The sequence below is a fragment of the Eulemur rufifrons genome, chromosome 21 (assembly GCF_041146395.1).
Source record: "Eulemur rufifrons isolate Redbay chromosome 21, OSU_ERuf_1, whole genome shotgun sequence".
NCBI classification, from domain to species: domain Eukaryota; kingdom Metazoa; phylum Chordata; class Mammalia; order Primates; family Lemuridae; genus Eulemur; species Eulemur rufifrons.
The window spans coordinates 17539575-17561853 of NC_091003.1; the positions used below are offsets into that span (position 1 = coordinate 17539575).

General features: G+C 49.8%; 1 protein-coding gene across 2 annotated transcripts; it reads left to right on the forward strand.

Annotated features, from left to right (window-relative positions):
* Nucleotides 1–6424: 6424 nt before the first annotated feature.
* On the forward strand, nucleotides 6425–21572 carry NIPSNAP1 (nipsnap homolog 1). Of its 2 annotated transcripts, none has more exons than XM_069497051.1 (10): nucleotides 6425–6547; nucleotides 12769–12896; nucleotides 13092–13137; nucleotides 13380–13474; nucleotides 16694–16764; nucleotides 16909–17049; nucleotides 17352–17383; nucleotides 17554–17648; nucleotides 19241–19324; nucleotides 20400–21572. In XM_069497051.1, exons 1-10 carry the CDS (start codon nucleotides 6456–6458, stop codon nucleotides 20462–20464), a joined length of 849 nt encoding a protein of 282 aa, XP_069353152.1. In that variant the 5' UTR covers nucleotides 6425–6455; the 3' UTR covers nucleotides 20465–21572. The 2 variants fall into 2 exon arrangements, with proteins under 2 accessions (XP_069353152.1, XP_069353153.1); XM_069497052.1 differs by having other exon boundaries at nucleotides 6425–6493.
* The last annotated feature ends 707 nt before the right edge of the window (nucleotides 21573–22279 follow it).

Here is a 22279-nt window from a genome sequence, read left to right on the forward strand (position 1 = left end):
ATTTGTTAATTTTGCATTCATTAATATGTCATGATTAGCTTCACCTGTCCTTAAATAGTCTATCACATAATTTTCTAAGGGCTGCACAGGACTCCATATATGGATGTAAATTTTTTATTTTTCTCTCTTACACCCATGTGACTCATGTAACCAATCTTGTTTCCTTCTTGGCATTTGCTGTTGGGAAGCTCAGAGCCAGATTTGAAGTCTGCCTCTGGCAATTGTACCTGCCTTGCCTCATCTTTGGCTTTATCTTATTCTTCCTGTCCTTATTCTTTGCAGTGACTTTTCCCCCCCACCCACTTACTGTTTGTTACACTAGCTGCATTTCTTCTTACACAGTCATAGATCCCTTACTTAAAGACTATTTAAATTTATTTGTTTTTGCACATGGATAATCAGTGAGAAAAAAGAAAAAATAAATAAATTTATTTGTTTTTCTTTGGTCAATACTATATATAACAAAGTATGTTTTAATACATGTAATTTATAAATGTTTTATTTTGAGCTAATATTAGACTTAAAAGTTGCGAAAATAGTAGAGTTTCCCTATATCTCTCACTCGGCATCCCCTGACATCTTACTTAATCATAATATGATGATCAGTTATCAAGAAATTGGCCAGGTGCAGTGGCTCATGCCTGTAATCCTAGCACTCTGGGAGGCCGAGGTGGGAGGATCACTTGAGGCCAGGAGTTCGAGACCAGTCTGAGCAAGAGTGAGACTCTGTCTCTATTTAAAAAAAAAAAGAAAGAAAGAAATTAACATTGATATGCTACTATAAGCTAACCTAAAGACCACATTCAAATTTCACCATTTTCCCACGACTCCATTTTCCGTTCCAGGAACTTATCCAGATTCCACGTAGCATTTGTTATTTCTCCTTAGTCTCCTGTGGTCTATCATGGCTCCTCAGTCTTTCCTTGTTTTTCATGACCTTGGCACTTTTAAAGAGTATCGATAAAGTATTTGTGGAATGTCTCTCAATGTGGGGTTTGTCTTATGTTTTCTCAGGACTGGACCTATGATCTAGATCCATCACATTGTTGTTGGAATGGGGTGGAGACAGAAGCTAAGCAAACTAAGAAGTTCTTGCCTATCTGTAGCCTGGGGCTCAGGGAGTGACTTGACTCATTCAACGTCACCTAGCCCAGGTGATTTTTGCATAGTCAGGAGGCTTTACCTAGGCACTACTCTGAGGCACTCCTGAATGCAGGTGTAACTCCTTTCTGAACCTAGAACATCTTTGGAAATAACTAGTATTCACCCTATTCCCTTCAGGCCAGAATTGCAGCAGATCTTTGATTTTTCCCAGGATGTCACTTAATGGAAGAGGCAGGCAGGCTACAGCTGGAGGTGGCTTTTTTTTTTTTTTTTTTTTTGAGACAGAGTCTCACTCTGTCACCCAGGCTAGAGTGCAGTGGCATCATCATAGCTCACTGCAGCCTCAAACTCCTGGGCTCAATCGATCCTCCTGCCTCAGCCTCCCAAGTATCTGGGACTACAGGCGTGCCACCACACCTGGCTAATTTTTTCTAGTTTTGGTAAAGATAGAGTCTCGAACTCCTGACTGAAAGGGGTGGCCTTGCATAACACTGGCCTCAGGCGATCCTCCCACCTCGGCCTCCCAGAGCTCTAGGCTTACAGGCATGAGCCACCATACCTGTCCAAATTTCCCCTTTTTATAAGGACATTAGTCATAATGGATTAGGGGTCACACCAATGACCTCATTTTAACTTCATTACCTCTGTCAAGATCCTATTTCCAAATAAGGTCACGTTCCAAGGTACTGGGGGTTAGGACATCAACATCTCTTTTTTGTCAGGACACAATTCAACCCAGAGCACCCGCCTTCCAGGAGTGGCCTCCAGCAGCTGTATGTATGCCAGGATAGCTGGGGAGGTCCAGGGAAGCCATATTTTACAAGAAGGATGCCTTCTGTAAACTTCATATGATTCAAAACTTTGTATTCCAAGAATACAAGTAGGAGATGAAATGCACTCACATTGCTCATAAATCTACACAACCATCATACCACATTTTTGCTTTTGATCTTGCTTTGTATCTTTGAGGCACTATCTCTACCCGAGGGCAGTCTCCTAAATTAACATCACCACCTGTCACAGAGCTGGTTCGGTCTTCTTCATGGTATTTTATCATGTCCAATATTCACTCCAAAGGTATTGATTTGGGGGCATGCTTTTTAGCACTAGCATCTACTTCATGAATGCTTGGATGATGTTGTTATAGCTTCTTAAAGTGTTTTATAGTAACAGTGAATGACCAAATAACATCTCAATAATCACAAAAAGCAGTCGCTAAGGGTCCAAATTATGCCAACGGTGTGTGATTGGCTCGTTTCCTGGCTAAAGTGGCGCCACCTTGTGGCAATAGCATAAACACAGTTTATAATTCATTCTGCTCCCACAGCTTTGAAATTGATCAATACTTAACTGGTTAATTTTTTTTCCTGGCATTTGTATTCTTTGTAATTTATACACGGCGTGGTGCTTTGTTAATGTTTTTATGTGGCAATGTGTCAAAGTCACATAATTCGTATCTGCCTATGATACACCATACAGAAAGACTTGGACTTGACCTTGTGGCTCATGCCCCAGTTGAGACATAAAAGCTTTCTTGTCTCTGTCCCTCCAGCTTGGGGTCTCATAGGAGCTCAGGGATACAGTTCTCAGAGAGCAGTTGGGCCTGAGCGTAAAAGCCCATCAATAAGGAGCAGGTGACACTGCCACAGCTGGGTAATTTGTCTCTTCGCTCGTCTACAGCCCATTTGCTGATGATCTATTTGTCCCAGGGAATAGATGATGGCAGGTTTGTCGATATTTTACACTTATGAACCTGCCTGCTTCTCTCCTCCCAGCTCTGCCCATCTGTCTTTGTCCAAGGCTCCTCTCATTTCATTTTGCGGATTGGACAGCAGGCCTTGGCAAAGAGTTATAAAGGCGGATTCTGTGAGGGCAGCTTTGGGAAGGAATAGGGCAGGAAAGGATGGGTCAGCTCTCACTCTGTCATCCGGGCTACTGTGCAGTGATGTCATCATAGCTCACTGCAACCTCAAACTCCTGGGCTCAAGCAATCCTCCTGCCTCAGCCTCCTGAGTAGCTGGGACTACAGGCATGCACCACCATGTCTGGCTAATTTTTTTATTTTTTGTAGAGATAAGGGTCTTGCGATGTTGTTCAGGCTGGATTTGAACTCCTGGCCTCAGCCTCCCAAAGTGCTGGGATTACAGGTATGAGCCACTGCTCCCAGCCAGTATTCACACTTTTATCCAGCCCACTCCCACTGAGCAAGGCTGACATATCTAATCAATGAGATACGCAGACATGACAGAGTGTGACTTCCAAGGTCATAAACATGCTTGAGGAGTCCACTTGCCCAAGGCTTCTTGGGCATTGCTCCAGGTAAAAAGTATTCAAAAAAATATTAAAAATTAAAATAAACATGCTTGAAAGCTCTATGTTACTCTCTCTTGGATCACTGCTCTGAGGGAAGCCAGCTGCCATGTAGTGAGGACATTCAAGCAGCCCTTTGGAGAAGTCCACGTGGCAAGGAACTGAGGCCACCTGCCAACAACCAGCACTAACTTGCCAGCAGATTCTCCAGCCTCAGTCGAGTCTTCAGATGACCACAGCCCCAGCTGACATCTTGACTGCAATTTTGCGAGAGACCTTGAGCCCGAACCATCCCAGCTAACCACTCACTCCAGAATTCCTGACCCATAGGAACTGTGAGAGATAGTAAATGTTTATAGTTTCAAGGTGCTAAGATTTGGGGTAATTTACTCCACAGTCATTGGAAATGGTCTAGTTCCTTATTTGTGGAATTTTTATCCAACTGCCCAGAAAGCAGAGTCTATGGGGCAGGGTTCATACCAGGTGCTCAGTTAGCCAGCATTGCGTGTCACCGAATGCCACAAAGAGAGCCCAGGTCCACCCCGCTGCCTCGCTTCAAGCAGGGCAGATAGGTTTAATTAAGCAAGGAAAAGATGCTGGGAGCGAGTGGGTGTGTGTCCTGGGGAAAGAACTAGGGCCATTAATTGGGATGATGAAACCTTCTGGTTTCCCCAATACTGAGGGGCTGTATTATGTTATGGTCTGAGATGCGAGAAATGACCACCTAAAGACCGAATTGAGCCAAATCAGGAGTCTTTATTAGCTGGCCAGTGACTATCCTTTGCACTGCCCAAAGGCGGCACAGAAAGCAGTGGTGAGCCTTTGAAACATAAAGTTTTATATTGTAAGTTTGTGGGTGGACAATTACTAAGACAGAGCAAGCACGTGTACAAAAAGCCTTGAGTAAGCATTATATCATTTTCTTATCTTTGGTGTAACAGGATCTGGGCAGTTTCTGCTCTGGGCCATATCTTGTTCATGCAAAACATGAGTGTTGTAATAGCTTCACGCAAAACGTGGGGGCTGTAATCATTTTACGCAGAACATGGGTGTTGCAGTCACTTAGGAATTTCTGTGTTGGGGGTAGCAAGCAGGAGCAAGCAGGTTTTACAGAAGCAGAATGGCAGATTAATGATTTTTCGGCGCAAAACTCAGACTGTAACACTTAACTGAGAAAGTCCAGGGTAAACTGGGATAAGTCGGTCACCCTAGCTGGGAAAGGGATGGGGACCTTGAGGCTGCCCTTCCAGTCAGCTGCCACGCTGTGGTTCATAGATGGGGAGGGAGCCCTATGTCCCGTCTCTCCCTTCTTGGAAATGCCAAGACCCACGCGGGGAGGCTGAGGGTCAGCCCGCCCTCGTTCTCCCCACCTCAGAAGGAAGGCGGGGCCACCAGAAACACCAAGGCATTGGGGAGAGACTCTCACCAGCAGGGCCTGCCCTTCCTGTCCATAGGTCTGGCTTCCTGTGGCTTGATTGCCAAATGCTCTCTACCACATGGCTAATGGGCCGACATGCAGCCTCTGTTGGCATTTTTCAGTGACAGGTCACCCAGGTGGCCCATTCCATTGTCAGAAAATTATTCCTTGTCCTGAGTGAGAGGCTACCACCATATAATCTCTACCGTTTGATAATATTTGACTGTGCTTTCCTCCTGGGTGCCCCTTCACACACTGTGCACACATTGCACCTCTGAGGTTCTCCTTGTCCTTGCCTTGGTCTTCTGGCAAATTCCTCCTCATCCTCTGAAGCTCAGCTCAGGTCCAAAGTCAGGCCTCCTACCAGGCCCGGTGGGGGTTGCTTCTACTTCACACTCAGCCTGCCACACTGGATCCCTAAAGGAAGAGCAGCTCCTACCACATGACACCAGTAATGCCTCCATGTGCTGTGTGCCCATCTACCCATCTGGGTTTTTCCTGAGTGGCTGTGACTGGGGACCTGCCGAGATCACAGTGGCTTTTAGAATGAGGCCTTTTAGTGCCTCTGATAACCTCAAGGAGCAACTGGGCCCAGTCCTGTCTCTGACACCCTCTTTGTGCTTTACTTTGTTACACCAGGCACGCCTCAGGCTCACAGCCTTCTGCCTTAGCTACAGATACAATGTAGCCTCCACACTGTTGCTTTCTATTCCCCCCCCCCCCCGTTGTTGCCATTGCATTTATTTTGATGGTTCTGCCACTTTATGACAATTGATTGCAGTTTTCAGTTTCTTTTTAAAAAAAAAAAATCACATAAATAATACATGCTATTGTAGCAACTTTAGAACACACAAGAAAAAAATTATTGTTCCAACCTAATTTCCTTACAGAAGTCATCACAGACACTTGAAATCTCTATAGAACCTCCCTTCTTCTCCCCTTACCCCCATTATAAATCCACTACATACTACTAAATACATCATAGCCTTTATCACAATTAGCAAAAATATTGTTGTGCAAAGTTTTTCAGTGATTCAGTAAATATTTAATGTGTCAGGCAGGAGAAGGGAGGGAAAGGAGGGGCTCTTATAAGGCCTCTGCCCTGGAGGGACTCAAAGTCAGGGTCAGTGGTGAAGCTGGGCTGGTGTGACTCAGGAGGCTTAGGCTGGAGGATCACTTGAGCCCAGAAGTTGGAGGCTGCAGCTATGATTCGGCCACTGCACTCCAGCCTGGGCGACAGAGCAGGGAAAAAGAAAAAAAGGTCACTGGTTATTTGATTTGATTTTGTGTCTCCAAGAGGTCTGGGGCTTGTTTGCACAGGGCCTAGCTGGGCAGACTCGACTCCCCCCAAGCACACCAGGAGGGAACCACTGTCCAGTGGGTGCACATCTTTTGGGAAGTGTGTCCCTGCCCCTTTAGAAGTGATAAGGCCCCTGGGCCTCCCTGAGGGGTCTGCAGGCTCCCCAGCCCTGCTCATGTCTGTGATGAGCCCTGCTCATGTCTGCGCCCCACCTGGTGGGGCGCAGAGGGCGCAGGGCGAGCCGTCGGGGGCGGGGCTTACGTATGCCCCGCCTCCGCCACCGGGCTTGGGGCGGGGCCTTCCTGCAACCTTCGCCGCTCCAACATGGCTCCGCGGCTGTGCAGCATCTCTGCGGCCGCGCGGCGGTGGCTGGGGGGCCCCGGGCCCCGCACCGGGGACGTTGCAGCTGCGGCGCGGTGAGAGCCCAGCCTGGCGGCGGCAGCAGCGCATACTGGGGAGAGCGGGGGCGGGGGCAAGGGTGGGGGCAAGGGTCTGGGCTGGAGGGAGGAGCTGGCTGAGACGCCACGCTTGGAATCTAGGGGCTAGAGGTGGAGCCAAGACCTAGGCCTAGGCAGGAATCTGGACAGAGAACGGGGAAGGTGAGAAAGGCAGGAGCAAGGTCTTTGTCCTGGTGGGGACCTGGGTCTGGGCAGAGAATGAAGGATGGTGAGAGGGGCAGGGCTGGACCCTGGAGTGTGGGAGGGGGCAGAGGACAGGAGGAATGGTCCCCTTCCCAGGAGGCCTTTGCCTGTGATTTAGCCCCGACTGGGGGCTTCTCAGAGAGAGAGCTCCTGGGGAAGTTCTGGGGGGAAGAGATGAAGTCAGGGGAGCAGTGGGGCATCCCCAAGGACCATGGCTGCCCACCCTAAACTATACAGGTGGGGCAATAGAGACCTGAGAGCGGGTGGGAATTGTCCAAGGTCACTCTCCCAGCTGTGCAGTGGCAGCCCTGAATCTAGGACCCAGGTCTCCTTACATACCATGCACTTTGCACCACAACTGGTGGCCTCCTGGGAGAGGGAGGCTGCCTGGGCCATGTGCTCAGCCTGGGTTTTTGTTTGGGCTCTGCCCTGGGCTGAGGCAGGGCTTGGCCTCCCTGACTAGCCCTAGACAGCCCCTCGCTCCTTGGTCTCTAGCACCCTCCACTCCCCCCGTCTCTGCACTTATCACCCTGTACACTTATGGCCTGGTGCTCGCCTGTCTCTCTCATTAGACTGTGATCTCACTTTTCTCTGTTTCCCCAGTCCCCCAACCTCCACAGGGCTAAGGACAGAGTGTGCACAAAGAACATTTGCCAAAGAGTGAGGCCACCTATGGAAAGGAAGCAGGGGTCCCTCCTGCCCTGCAGCCCAGGAGTGAAGCTGCAGAATTCCGTTAGAGCTTACCATGAGATGGTAGAGCATGGTGCAGTGGGGCTTTGGGGCAGTTGGGAAAGAGGAGTGGGCATATACCTCTCCCACCTGGACTGCCCAGTAATTAAGGGCAAAGCTGACATTGTGGGACGAGCCTGGAGTTTGCCTGACACCAACAAATCTAACTCAGCCGTTTTTTGGGTGGGGTGACCTTGGACAAGTCATTTGGCCTCTTCAAGCCTCAGGTGCCTTATCTGTAAAATGAGGGTAATAAAACAGCGTATATCTCATAGAGTTGTTGAGGATTAAAGAGGCCGAGGTTGTGAAGTGTTCTAACACCTGGTAAACCAGCAGGAAGTGTTGCCTCTTGCCCAAACCTGTGTCTCATGCAATTTCTGCATGCAACCCACATAATCTCAGGGCTGAAAGAGCCCTGGGGAGATCATCTGTTTTGAGCCCGTTGTTTTGAGCCCTTGAAGAAATCCAGGCAGGGGAAGAATAGTTGGTGGTAGAACCATCTGTGTGGCAAATACCCAAAGGCTACGAAAGGGGGCAGATTTAGAGGCAGCCTGCTGCTCCTCACTTCCTGGGTGACCCTGGATGAGTCAACTGAACCTGTCAGCCTTGGTTTACTTCTCTGTAGAGTGGGGATGGTGATCCCTGCTTGGTGTGTTTTGCAGGATTGCTGTGAAGACACTTGGGTTAATACTTATCAAGTCCCTCAAGGACTGCTTTGCAGTTACTTACACTTTAGTTCTACACTGGATAACTGGGAACATTCCCTCCTGCCCCATACCTCTCTGGAGTCGCTAGTGGGATCAGCTGTGACCCATCTGGCCTCTGACATTTGGGGGCAATGAGGTTGCTGGCGTGGGAATAGAGTGTGGGCTTTGAAATCAGGTGGACCTGGATTGAGACCCTCTTGATTAACCATCCTTGAATAAGATGTGGAACATCACTGAGCCTTAGTTATCTCGAATACCTTTTGTGAGGATTAGCTCTTAGCATACAGTAAGTGCTCAGTAAAACGCAGTTATTGTTACTGCTGCACCAGTAATCTTGTTGTTAATAGAACTTTAGTTCTTCTAGCCAAAGACATACCTTGGGAACAATCAGCAGAAGCATGGCCCCTTTCTAAAGTCAGCCAACTCAAATGAGAAAAGTGTTTTGGGATGTGCATGAAGCCGAGCTTCCTGATGTGTCAATCCCTAATATCCCAGCATATAAATCTATAATGTTCTGGAGTGGTTTCGTTTGGCGAGGCATCAGACTGTTGATCCCTGCTGGCAGTGCAAATGTGTCACCTACGGTAAGTTTTCCTAAAGAGAGACTGAAAAGTTCTCATCTGGGACACTTACTTATTGAGCAACTCACATCCAAAAGCACCATGCTAGGTACCCTGGGGATGGAAGGACATTAGCTAGTAGCTTCTGGTATGTCTGGGGAAACAAGACGTATCCATGTGAAAATGATGGTTGAGTTGAGGGGGAAACATGAGAGGTTGTTTTTGTGGGAAGGGGCTGGATGGGTCCAGCTGAGGCGGACCCCACAGATTGGATGAGGCTGTATTATGTTTTTCTGGGTCTAATAGATACTAGGATCTTTGGCATTTGGGGGATGATTTACTGAGATTACATGACAAAAAGATGAAATTGGGACTACTCTTAGAGCAGGGATTCTCAAACCTCAGGATCTGCTGGGCTTGTTAAAACTGAGGTTGCTAGATCCACCTCCACACTTTCTGCCACAGTGGGTCTTGGGTGGGGCCTGAGAATTTCTCATAAGTTTCCAGATACTGTTAATCTGAGAACCACCTCAGTAGGGAATCCTGTTTCTGTGGGTGCCAAATTTAAAAGAGAGTTGACTCTGGAAAGCCCAGCAAAGTATATTAGAGCTAGAATCCCAAGTGGAGACATTTGGTCTTTTTTTGTAGGCAGTAGGGAGCCATAGAATGCTTTGGAGCAGAGGAATGGCATCACAAAAATGGTGCTTTCCAAAGATGATGGGCAGATTAGGAAAAGTGGGAATGGGGAGATGAGTTAGGAAGTTAGGTAGGAATGCTGTAGTGATATTGTCAGGCCCTTTCTCTGAAAGGCCCATCCTGTGGCCCCTATTTTACAGATGAGGAGAATGAGGCTCAGAAAGATGAAACTGAGCTGGGATTAGAACCCGGGGTTGTCCAGAGCCTGTGCTCTTAAGCACTAGTTCTGCTGTTGCTATTGGGGATGGAAGGGCCCCTGAGCTCTGAGTATACACTCTGGGCCACGATATGCCCTTTCTTCCCTTTCTCACCTTCCAGCTTTCATCATTCTCATGCAACTGTGTCTTGGCCTCCCCCCGCCCCCACCGCACCTGCCACACCTTCATTCATTTCCCAAACACAGACTGAGCACTGGCACATGCCCAGCACTGTTGCAGGCACTGGGTGTGCAGCACGGACACACGGTCCCTGCTCATGGGCTGCTTCTAGTGGGGAGACAGACAAAGCACATCATAAGTGAAAAAAAATGGTATAGTGTTTTAGATGGAGGTACGAAACAAAATAGAGAGCAGGTGAGGGGTTGGGGAGGTCAAGGGTAGGAGAACATTTCGATTTTACTCAGAAAGTAAAATATGAACTCTTGAAAATATGCACTTGAGGACCTGGCCCGACCCGAGGTGGGGGCTGGCTTTAGAGGAAAGAACTCTAGGTTGGTTTTTTTTTTTTTTTTTTTTTTTTTGAGGCAGAGTTCCACTCTGTCACCCTGGCTAGAGTGCCGTGGTGTCAGCCTAGCTCACAGCAACCTCAAAGTCCTGGGCTCGAGCAATCCTTCTGCCTCAGCCTCCCGAGTCGCTGGGACTACAGGCATACGCCACCATGCCCGGCTAATTTTTTCCGTATATTTTTAGCTGTCCATATAATTTCTTTCTATTTTTAGTAGAGACGGGGTCTTGCTCTTGCTCAGGCTGGTCTCGAACTCCTGAACTCAAACAATCCGCCCGCCTTGGCCTCCCAGAGTGCTAGGATTACAGGCGTGAGCCACCGCGCCCGGCCTCTAGGTTGGTTCTTACTTCAGCTCCGCCCCCTGATGTGCTGTGTGTCCTTGGGCAAGTTCCTTAAAACTCCCTGAGCTGCTGTTTTATCCTCAAGACCCTGCATTGGGATCTATGACAAGTCCCTTTTTGGATTTTACCTGTAGAAAAGATCTTTAGGGATGGGCTGCTCCGCCCTGCTCATTTGACAGGTGGGGAAACTGAGGCCCATAGGCAGGAAGGATTAGAGAGTGGTGGGAAGACTGGACTCCCTTTCTCCCCCCTGGATTCCAGCCCCCCCGGGCTCTGTCTTCAGGGCTGGCCACTTGGCTGTTTATCTTGGTCAGTACTGATGTTAATGGATTACTGGAAGCCTGGTACTGGAGCAAAGGTCTTGGTTGACAAATAGTGGAAGCCACTCTCCTCTCTGCCACCACCCCCTCCAAGAGAAGCAGCCCCTCTACATTCAAACCAAAGGTCAGGTCCTTCGGGGCCAGACCCGGGGTGGGGGCTGGCTTTAGAGGAAAGAGCTCTGGGTCAGTTCTTGGCTCAGCTCTGCTCCCTGATATGCTGTGTGACCCTGTGCAAGTTCCTTGTACTCCCTCAGCTCCTTTTCATTTTATCCTCTTGAGAATGGGGACACTAGTAGTACCGACACTGCAAGATCATTGCACAGAGTCAGTGAGATCATGCAACCGGAAAGTTCATCCCAGACCCCTGGCTCAGTGGCTCCTGTATTCTGGTCGAAAAATTTCACAGACCGCACTACCCATCCAGTGATAATCGTCTTTTTGCAGTGAAGCAAATACGTGCACAATGACCGAAAGAGCCCATGAATTCAGAAATGCTTAAAACAATTTTTTTTTTTAGCTTTACAAAAAATTATAATGAATAAAGAAAAATCTAACCGTCTCCCTCTCCCTTCTCCCAAGTAAGCAGTATTAACAATTTGGGGCAAATCTCACATCTTTGTCTATGCTCCTACAAATGGATCACCACTTTAAGATGAGGATTCAGTTTCATCAGTCCCAATGGCTGTTCCATATTTTGGAAAAAAAGTAATGTTTTTATTTGCAAGATATGTGCTCTGGCCACAGAAAAGGCTTGAAAAGGGAGAAGGCTTGCTGACACGCAGGGACTCCTCTGCCAGGCTCCCTGGCTAGGAATCATCTCTTCAGCGGGAGACTTGCTTTTAGGCCTTCCTACAAGCTGCACCAAGGCTGTGGGGCAAGATCAGTAGCCTCTGGGATCCTCAAAATAAGCCCCGCCCCTGCTGGGACCTTGTGTCAGTGTGCTGGGGGAGGAGGTGCAGTTCTGATCTCTGAACCACGGTTCTCATGGGCAAGGCACATAATCACAGTCATTGATATATTCATTGATTCATGCGTTCTCACAGCACCCTGTGGAGGCGGGCAGGGCAGGTGTTGGCTGGATGAATGGACGCATCTTGCCTTGCAATGCCTTTTACCCCCTCTGTCTGCAAAACCGGCCTTGGGAACTGGCCAGCTCACCTCTTCCCCAGGAGAATTTGCCCAGGCTGCCAGAGGCAGAGTTAAGGCTTGCTCACCTGGGCTCTTCCAGAGCCCCCTGGCTGTAATTGTGTTCTAGGGCCATTTCTTCTAGTGGAATGTGACCTCCTTAAGGACAAGCCTTATTTGTCTTTGGCTGTCCGTTTGTGGGGTGGTCTGGGAAGGGACACAGGCCAAGTGCAGTGTGAGCACTGGGGAGGATGGTAAGAGCAGCCTTCTTGTCAAAGAGGACAGAATTTGCAAAGAAAGCACAGAGTAAAAGCCTGATGTGTTCAGGGCAGAGCACACCTGCAGAGTGGAGTATACAGGTGAGGGGACAGGAGGGGAGGCTGACAAGATAGGCTGGGTTGCTAAGAGCTTTGGGCATCAGGCAAGGTGGGGTTGATCCTCTTGGCAAGAGGCTGCAGTTGTGTGATCCAAGAGGAGGACCCTTTGGAAGACGGTAAAGTGGAGGCAGGGAAGCTGGAGACAGAGGTAGGAGATGGGGCTGCTTCTCCTGACCTCCTGAGGCCCTGCAAAGCTTCTAGAAGCCAGCTGAGTACCTGGAATCTCTGTAGAAATGACCAGGTCTGCTCAGGTGGTTCCAATAGCATTTCATACTCTGGAGTTGCCATGGGATTCCGTGGCCCCATTCCCAGAAATGTGGGTCACCAGTCTGGGGGAGTAGGACATCCACCTGAGCAGGTGAAATTGCTGAGGCTCCCCCGGCCTCTGTATGGCCCCCTGAACTCTTCTGTCCTGCAGTTTCTATTCCAAGGACAATGAAGGCAGCTGGTTCCGCTCCCTCTTTGTCCACAAGGTGGATCCCCGGAAAGATGCCCACTCCACGCTGCTATCTAAGAAGGAGACCAGCAACCTCTACAAGATCCAGTGTGAGTAGCTGCTGAGCTGGCCAACCCCTACCCTCGCAGGGCCTCTGGGGGCCTGTGAGTCCCCAGCATGGAGATGAGAGGGTCTGGAACATCCGGAGCTGTCCGGGGAGTCCTGGCCTTAATGGCCACCCCCCTCCCACTCCCCTGGCCCGCAACACTCTGCTTCACTTTCCGCTCTGTTGTCTTCTGTTGCAGTTCACAACGTGAAGCCCGAGTGTCTGGATGCCTACAACAGCCTGACGTGAGTGCCCTCCTCCACCCACCCATTCCAGCCCCTGCTCGGTGGGGGGCTCCATCCCAGCAGATCCTCAGAACACACACTGCCCCGTTCTCCTTGCACAAATCCAGGACGTCTTATCCAGCCTCTGCATCTTAGAGATGGGGAGACTGAGGCCCAGCCCTGGGGGCCTGAGTTGGGACCCTTATCTCAGGGGCCCTAGAGGCTGGTATGAGCCCTACTCCCTCTCTCTGCCCCTCCCACAGGGAGGCCGTGCTGCCCAAGCTGCACCTGGATGAGGACTACCCCTGCTCGCTCGTGGGCAACTGGAACACGTGGTATGGGGAGCAGGACCAGGCAGGTGAGGTGCCTACCTCCCAGAGCCACTGCCACCGACAAGCCCAGGCCGCCGGCACTTTCCATACCGACTGCCCTCTACTCCCTCTCCATAGCAGCATCTGGGGGGTCTTTCTAAATGCAGGCCTCACTCCCTTGCTCCAACACCTGTCCTGGCTCCCCTCTGCCCTTGGGGTGGCCCATGAGGCCTGTGCGTCCCTCCCTGTCTAGCCTCCAGCCTCCTCTCGCCACATCCTCCTTGCTCACTGTGCTGAGGGACTTCAGTTCCTCAGATTGACAGTTTTGCTCTCTTGTTCCAGGCTGCTGTTCATGCTCTTTCCTCTACCTGAAGTGTTCTTTCTCCCTTGCCCGCTTTACCTGGATCACCTGTCATTTATTCAGTCTTTTATTTTGATGTAAACATCACCTTCTCCTGGAAGGCTCCCCGGATTTCCTCCATGCAGGCTGCGTCAGGCACCCCCTGTGGCTCCCGAGCCCTCAGTACTTGCTTCTTCATGCCCTGATCGTGCACCCCTGTAGCTGCCTGTGTAGCCTGTCCCCCCCATATAGGTGATGAGTTCTGGGGGGACAGGCCTCTATGCCTGTCTTCACCACTGAGTCCCCAGTTGGTAGCACATAGCTGGAATAAATGGAGGCTCTTGTCTGAGCTGGTTTCTTACAACTTCCAGGGGCACCTTCAGCATGCCCCACCCCACCCCAACATACCCACCAAAGTTGGCACCAGCTGCTAGAACCTGCACATGAATTTGACTTAACAGCATCTCAGCCATGTAATGGGGCCTTGGCATTGAGACCTGAGCTGTCCAAGATGATAGCCACCAACCACCTGTAGCTATTTAAATTTAGATCAGTTAAACATACATAAAATTTTCAATGTAATTTCTCAGTCACACTAGCTACATTTCAAGTGCTCACTGAGAGACACTTGTGGCTGATGGCTACTGTCTTGGACAGTGCAGCTATAGAACATTTTCATTATAGCAGAAAGTCCATTTAGACAGAGCTAGTTTAGACTGGCCACATAGCACAGCCCTGATGGTTCTCTAAATTTTACTTGAATACTCCCAGCAATGGGGAGCTTACTACCTCCTATGCCAACCTATCTCATCCTTTGACAGCTCTGATCATTGTGTGTCTCTGAAAAAAATCTGTGACCTACAGATAGATAGATAGATTTCCTTAATCATTTATTCTGTTGTAGTAATAGACATTGACATGTTGCTAAGGGGAGAAGAGAAAAGCACACCGAGTGCCATCAATTTCAGCCACTGCAGTTTTCCCGTTTTAAGCACGACTTGATCAGCTCCGGCAGTATTCCTCGGGTTCTCTGCAGTGTTTGCTAGTTGTGAAATGGACTTTGAGGGACGGGATCCTGACTTTTAAAACACGCCCTACATTTTGTGTATTTTGCTGTTTAGTCCCCTGTGTAGATTTAGCAGGGGAACAGATCCTTGGAGCCATACCCTAGGAGTACAGCTCAGGAATCTACCTTTTTTTTTTTTTTTTTTTTTGAGACAAAGTCTCGCTCTGTCACCCTGGCTAGAGTGCAGTGGTATCATCATAGCTCACTGCACCCTCAAACTCCTGGGCTCAAGTGATCTTCCTGCCTCAGCCTCCCAAGTTGCTGGGACTACAGGCGCGTGCCATCACACCTGGCTAATTTTTCTATTTTTTGTAGAGTCAGGGTCTCACTCTTGCTCAGGCTGGTCTTGAACTGAGCTCAAGCAATCCTCCTGCCTCAGCCTACCAGAATGCAAGGATTATTACACTGCACATGGCTGGAATCTACATTTTAATAAACTTGTAAGAACCATTGATCCATCTTCTATAGGGACCACTATAATTATTAGAAAATTCTTTCGTCTTGGCCTATGATGCCATCCTTATAGCTTTTCTCTGCTGGTCCTCCAGTATTAGGTGAATCCCTTTTCCACAGGTCAGCAGTCCTTGTTTTGGTAGATTTCCATCCGTACAGTACTTTGCTAATTCCCCTCAGAAAGATGCCTTTATACTGTAGGATCAGGCCATTTTGCAGATGGGAAAATCAAGGCACAGATGGAGTAAAAAACCAGGCGAGGAGCAGGCAGGGGATGGGAAGGAACAGAGTCTGAGCTTCCAAATCGCCCTCAGCTCTAGCTGCTTGCCTGACCCTCGGGGACCTTCCTCCCTAAATGGGCTCAGCGGTGCTCCCAGGATGACAAAACTCTTTCCTTTCTTTTCCTACACTGTTAACTGGGTTTCTTTATTATTGGGAGGTAGATTGATTTCCTAGGGCCGCCATAGCAACATACCACAAATTGGATGGCTTAAAACAATACAAATTTATTCTCTCACAGTTCTGGGGGCCATAGGTAAGGAATCAAGGTGTTTGTGGGGCTGTGGTTCCTCCCAAGGATGTAGGGGAGAATCCTTTGCCTCTTCCAGCTTCTGGCGGTTGCCCTTGGTGTTCCTTGGCTTGTCGATATGTCACTCTAATGTCTGTCTCCTTAGTCACATAGTGTTCTGTGTCCAAATTTCCTTCTTCTGATAAGGACACCAGTTGTTGGATTTAGGGCCCACCCAGTGTGATCTCATCTTAACTCGATTGCATCTACAAAGACCCTATTTCCAAATAAGGTCACATTCTGAGGTTCTGGGTGGGCATGAATTTTGAGGGGACACTATTCGATCCGGTACAGAGAATATGATTTTAAAAAATCCTAACAAAACAGTTGTCAGTGAAGAGTAAGCTTCCCTCCTGCCTGAGTCCCCCAGCCCTCAAGTCTCTGCCCCAGGGGCATCTACTGGGGCATCGCTTTTTCAATTCATGTCTTGGAATATTCTATATCAGCCTACCCCGGCCGTTTGTCCAGCCTGTGTCTCAGAGGCCTGGTGGTCTCCTTTGGCATGCTGCTGTTCCCAGGGTACGGGACACATCTGATCTTATTGCTATTTAAGGAAGGTTGGGTGGAAGCATTATTCCCGTTTTCAAGGTGAAAACATTGAGGCTTAGAGGCATCAGTCAGAAGCCACCTGGCACAGCTGGAGCTCAGACCTAGGTCTCCTAGATTTGTGTCTGGGGTCATCCCCGCCTCAGCACTGTCCCCTTCTCCCCACACACACACCCAGGCAAAGGGAATTCAGAGTCCTGGTGCTACAGGATACTAGGGACACACTCTCCCACCCCCGGCCACATACGTACGTATCCAGCAGCCCCCTGACCCGCACCTCTCACCCTCCACAGTGCACCTGTGGCGATTCTCGGGTGGCTACCCAGCCCTCATGGACTGCATGAACAAGCTCAAAAACAACAAGGTATGTTAGCGTCCCCTCGGCAAACCTCTCCGGATGTCGGTTCCAGCCCAGCCCGGTGCTGGGGGCTCCTCCCTACCCCATGGGGCACACTGTCGCGGTGGGGTGTGCTTCCTGACAGCCTGGCCCATACCACCATGCCTGCAGGAGTACCTGGAGTTCCGAAAGGAGCGGAGCCAGATGCTGCTATCTAGGAGAAACCAGTTGCTCCTCGAGTTCAGCTTCTGGAACGAGCCCCTGCCCAGAGCGGGCCCCAACATCTATGAGCTGAGGACATACAAGCTCAAGGTGCCTCCCTCCGACGGATCCCCTCCTGCCTCCCAGCTTCCAGCTGCAGTGCTGCTTTGCAGCTGCCCGAGGGGGACGTGCCCCAACACCTAGACTGGGGCTTCTGGCCTCTCCCTCCCTATGGGCTCACAGCAGAGGTGTGTACGTACAGGTGCACACATGCATGCCAGTCAGGGCCCATGAATGAAGCCAAGCAGCCCCTGGAGCTGGGGCAACAGGACAGTTTCCCATCCCTGCCCAGCTGTGACGCCAGGAATGTGAGGTGGGGGCTCACTCCCACCCTCCCTGTGGTTCTCTTTCAGCCAGGAACCATGATCGAGTGGGGGAACAACTGGTGAGTGACGGCACCAGGGCTGGGGGTGGGGGGAAGCCTGCTCAACTGCCCCACCGCGGGCCACCTTTCCCAGGGAACCCAGCGTCCTCTGCCCTTGGGGGGTCTGGGAGAAAGATCCAACTAGGAGGTGAGGATCTCTTAGGGGATTGTCTGCCCATACTCTTCTCCAGGGCTCGAGCCATCAAGTACCGGCAGGAGAACCAGGAGGCAGTGGGCGGCTTCTTCTCGCAGATTGGAGAGCTCTACATTGTGCATCATCTCTGGGGTAGGTTGGGGACCTTCCAGGAGCCTTTTATCAGTCTCCTTCCTCCACCGTTACTCCCAGTAGACAATAGGGGTTCATTAGTGCCCTCATTGAACTTACGTGCTAGCAGGAGGAGATACTACATCTGACATAAACTACAAACAAGGATTAATTTCAGATTATTACAAATAATATTTGTAGGCCGCACATAGTGGCTCATGCCTGTTATCCCAGCACTTTGGGAGGCCGAGGCAGGAGGGCTGCTTGAGGCCAGGAGTTGACATCAGCCAGGAGTTGAGACCAGCCTTTGGGTGGCCAAAGCAGGAGGGTCACTTGAGGCCAGGAGTTGAGACATAATGAGACCCCCGTCTCTTCCAAAAACAAACCCCCCAAAATTAGCCAGGTATGGTGGCATATGGCCTACAGTCCCAGCTACTTGGGAGGCTGATGCCGGAGGATGACTTAAGCCCAGGATTTCTAGGTTACAATGAGCTATGATCACACCACTGCATTCTAGCCTGGGTGACGGAGTGAGACCAGACCCTGCCTGTAAAAAAAATTTCACATAAAGGATGTGGGAAGGAAAAAAAAAAACAAAACACCAATATTTGTAGAAAAGAGACAGGGAGAGATGATAGAGAAAAACATGAGGGATCTACACTGGCTTGGGTAGACAAAGAAGACCTCTCTGAGTGGCTAAAATGTAAGCTGAGAGCGAAAGGATGAGAAGGAGCCAGCTGTGAATTGCTGGGGAAAAACATTCCAAGTGGACAGAATAGCACGTGCAAAGGCCTGTGGTAGGAAAAGACCTTTGGGGTTTTGAGGCATAGCAAGGAGATCGGTGTGGAATGAGTGGGGAAGGGTGTGGGGGGATGGAATAGGAGAGGGGGCCAGGGGCCCGGCAGGTGGGGATGAGCTGGGATTTTTTGTAAATGCAGCAGGAGGCTGCCTCAATGTTTGCTTCAAGCAGCAGCAACACGATCTGTGTTCTCATATGATTCCTCTGGCAGCTGTGTGCTTTGCCAAGAGTGCTTGGTGGGCGAGCAAGAGAGCAAGCAGGGCATCAGAGGACGGTCACACAAGTTCAGGCAGGAGACAATGGGGGCCTAGCCTGAGGTAGTGGCAGTGGGATGCTGAGAAGTCCACAGATTCGCTAGTCTAGAGGTAGAACCAGTGGGACTTGTGGACGAGTTGTCTATGTGGGCTGAGAGATGGAGAAGAGGATTCCAGAACTCCCAGGCTCCTGCTTGAGCAGCAGTGCGTCATTTACTGAATGTGGGAGGTCTAGGGAGAGAGGAGGTTGGCAGGGGTCAGGAGTGTCATTTTGGCCTTCAGAAGTGTTAGATTTAAGATGCTGACACATCTACTTAGAGATGTCAAGTGGGCACTGGCTATATGAGTCTGGAGCCCTCAGGAGAGTTTGGGACTGGAAACATAAACGTAGTTGTCAACCTACCTATTGATTAGATGGACAGTGTTTGCTAACAGTCCAAGGGAGGCATCTGGGGAGGGAGAGACAGCAGGGCAGGGGTTAGGGCAGTGGGAAAGGGCCCTGAGTTGGGGAGGGATCAGATCCTCTGTGCCTGAGGGATGAGCCTATGCTTTTCCCACAGCCTATAAGGACCTGCAGTCTCGGGAGGAGACTCGAAACGCTGCCTGGAGGAAGAGAGGCTGGGACGAAAATGTCTATTATACAGGTGAGTGCCTCCTCTGAGGGTCAGTGAACACTTCCAGCTGGTGTGAGGGTAAATGTGGCGGGAGTCTTCTATTCAAAGTGTGGTTCCAACTTACGGTATCAGCACCCCCCAGGAGCTCGTTAGGAATGTAGAATCTCAGCCGCCACCCACCCCCGCCTGCCACCCTGCTGAATCAGAATCTTCACTCTAACAAAAACTGCAGGTGATTGGTATGCACATTAAAGTTTGAAATCTCTGAGCAGGAGTCTAACCTCTTCAATGACCTGGAGCTGACCCTCTCTGGGCTGCAGCCTTCCCATCTGTAAAATGGGGCACTTGGACTAAATCAGTGTTTTTCTGATCTTAGCCCCTTGGGGACCCCCTCACAGCTTTTGCCCAAACAGTATCCTACCACTACAAATATTTTCTTGATATTTTTCTTTGAATCTCCCTACTTTGTTTTTCATCTCGCTTTGTTCTTTGCAATAATATCTATGAAATCATTTTTAAACTTATGCTAGTTATTTTTTTCATAAGACAGGAAAATAGGCCGGGCGCGGTGGCTCACGCCTGTAATCCTAGCTCTCTGGGAGGCCGAGGTGGGCGGATCGTTTGAGCTCAGGAGTTCGAGACCAGCCTGAGCAAGAGCGAGACCCCATCTCTACTAAAAATAGAAAGAATTATATGGACAGCTAAAAATATATATATAGAAAAAATTAGCCGGGCATGGTGGTGCATACCTGTAGTCCCAGCTACTCGGGAGGCTGAGACAGGAGGATCGCTTGAGCCCAGGAGTTTGAGGTTGCTGTGAGCTAGGCTGACGCCACGGCACTCACTCTAGCCCGGGCAACAGAGTGAGACTCTGTCTCAAAAAAAAGACAGGAAAATATAATTATTAAAATTTAAGAAAATGTTCATCTCCTTACTATCTAAGTCCTGTCTTATCCCATGATTTGGGAGACCTGGTGCTCTCCAGGGGGGCAGTGGGGCTTTCCCGTCTCAGCATCTGGGGTTTCCTCCTTCGAAGGCTAGTGTCGGGGGGCAGGGGAGGTTGGCTTGCCTCAGCCCCCTCTATGACCTCTGCTTCTCTCCGCAGTCCCCCTGGTGCGACACATGGAGTCTCGGATCATGATCCCCTTGAAGATCTCTCCTCTCCAGTGATGCTGCTGACACCTCCACCTCCTTCCCCTACTCCCTCAGGGCAACCCCAGACAGAGGAGCTCCTGGTCCTGCTGTCTTGGTTTACTCTTGGCTCTTGGGAGGATTGAGGGGCAGTGTTCAGCTCAGACAAGGGGGGAACTGAAGGCTGACAAGGTTCTGAGGACATGTACCTCTGCCCAGACCCTTCCTGCCTTCCCCACCTGGCTCCTTCCCCCTTCCCCCTGCTGGAAGTAGTTTCTAATTTCCCTGAATGAAGAATAGCAATCTTTTAGGTCTTCTTTATCTTCTCCTAAGATTCTTCATCTCAAGGCCACCAGGCCCCAATAATCATCATGGAAATCCTCTGTTTAGCTTAGTTGCACAAAAGGTAGCATGTCCAGTGGTTAGAGGTGGCCTGGGAAGAAAGGGGGTCAGGCCAGGCCCTTGGGGATTCCCTGATCTAAACTGGGCCACCCACTTGATGGACAGTCTGAGCCAAGTCCCTCCTGCTGAGGAAAAGCCTGGAACTGCCACAGAAACCCCTCAAATCAGCAAGGTCCAAAGGAGGTCTGGACATTCCTCCCAGAGAGGCTGGGAAAAGGGATGGGAGCCAGGAAGGATTTAGGCAGGAGACAGATATGTAACAGGATCCCAGAACATAGAACTCAGAATTTAGAACTTGGATTTGAACTGCAGAATTTGGAATTTGGAACACAGAATTGGGAAGATAGAACACAGGTGACAGAATACCACTTGGGGTATACTAAATAGATGGAGAGTGGCTTGTCTGTTTTCCCTACATGTAGGAGTTGAGAACTTGAATGTGTAGTTCTGTCCTGTGCAGGGAGTCTCTCCTGCCCTCCATCCTTCCTAAAGGCAGAAGTACAGGCCAGGGCCTGTATTTCCCACATCCTGCATTCCTTCTCCCCCACTTGACATTCTGTGAGCCCAACCCTCATTCTACAGGGCCATCAGGTATGTGGAGTGGAGTCAGTGACTCTGGTGTGTGTGGGGGGTCTTCTCAGTGACCCCCATACCTCATGAACCTTTGGGTAGCTTGATTCTGCCTCCCTTCCAAGAAAACTTGTGCTGGAATTGCTGATGGAACCGATTAAATATTTACTATAAACCGCGGTGTCTTTTCTTCATCTGGAAGGAAGGTGTACCCAAGGCAGGGCAGAACAGAGCTGGTGGGCTTCCCCTCTAGACAGTATTGTGTTTCTGATATATTCTCAGGGAGGGCATCTTCGTCCTCACCCCAGGGCAGAAGAAACCGGCTCTGTATAACCACGGATTCAGGACGCGTGTTACTAGCTCCAGACAAGTAGGACTTACACGAAAAATCCTGGACCCTGGTTGTACAATTCATGCCAGGGGTGGGAAACACCTGAAGCTTTCAGATACTGAATTAGAGTTGTGACTGTCCTGGTCAAATCGGGCCTAACATGGAGAAACTGGAAATGCGCTTCTCAAAAAAAAAAAAAAAAAAAAAAGTGTAAAATGGGGCTAATGCCCTCCCTAACTTGCTGCCTTCATTGGAGTGGCATATTACGGCGAATATGATAGTAGGTAAGAAACCAAGTTATGGAGGCAAATTCATTTAGTAGGGACCAAATCTTGGCGCTGCTGTCCTCGCGATGTCTTGGGCATGCCACCAACACTCAACAACCGCTTATCTGAGCGCCCGCTGGTTGCTGGGTGCTGCTTTAGGCGCTGGGGGAAGTGAAGAAGGCACTTAGAGCCTTTGCCCGTACAGCCTCAGTTTCCCAGTTTTAGAAGGCAGAGTAGGGGCGTTAGCTGGTTGGGTCTTGCCGCCTATTGCTCGCTAGCCACCGA

Coding starts and splice junctions, on each gene's coding strand:
- NIPSNAP1 (XM_069497051.1), top strand. CDS start 6,456: ATGGCTCCGCGGCTGTGCAGCATCTCTGCGGCCGCGCGGCGGTGGCTG. Junction 6,548..12,768: donor GACGTTGCAGCTGCGGCGCG/GTGAGAGCCCAG, acceptor TCTGTCCTGCAG/TTTCTATTCCAAGGACAATG. Junction 12,897..13,091: donor CAACCTCTACAAGATCCAGT/GTGAGTAGCTGC, acceptor CTTCTGTTGCAG/TTCACAACGTGAAGCCCGAG.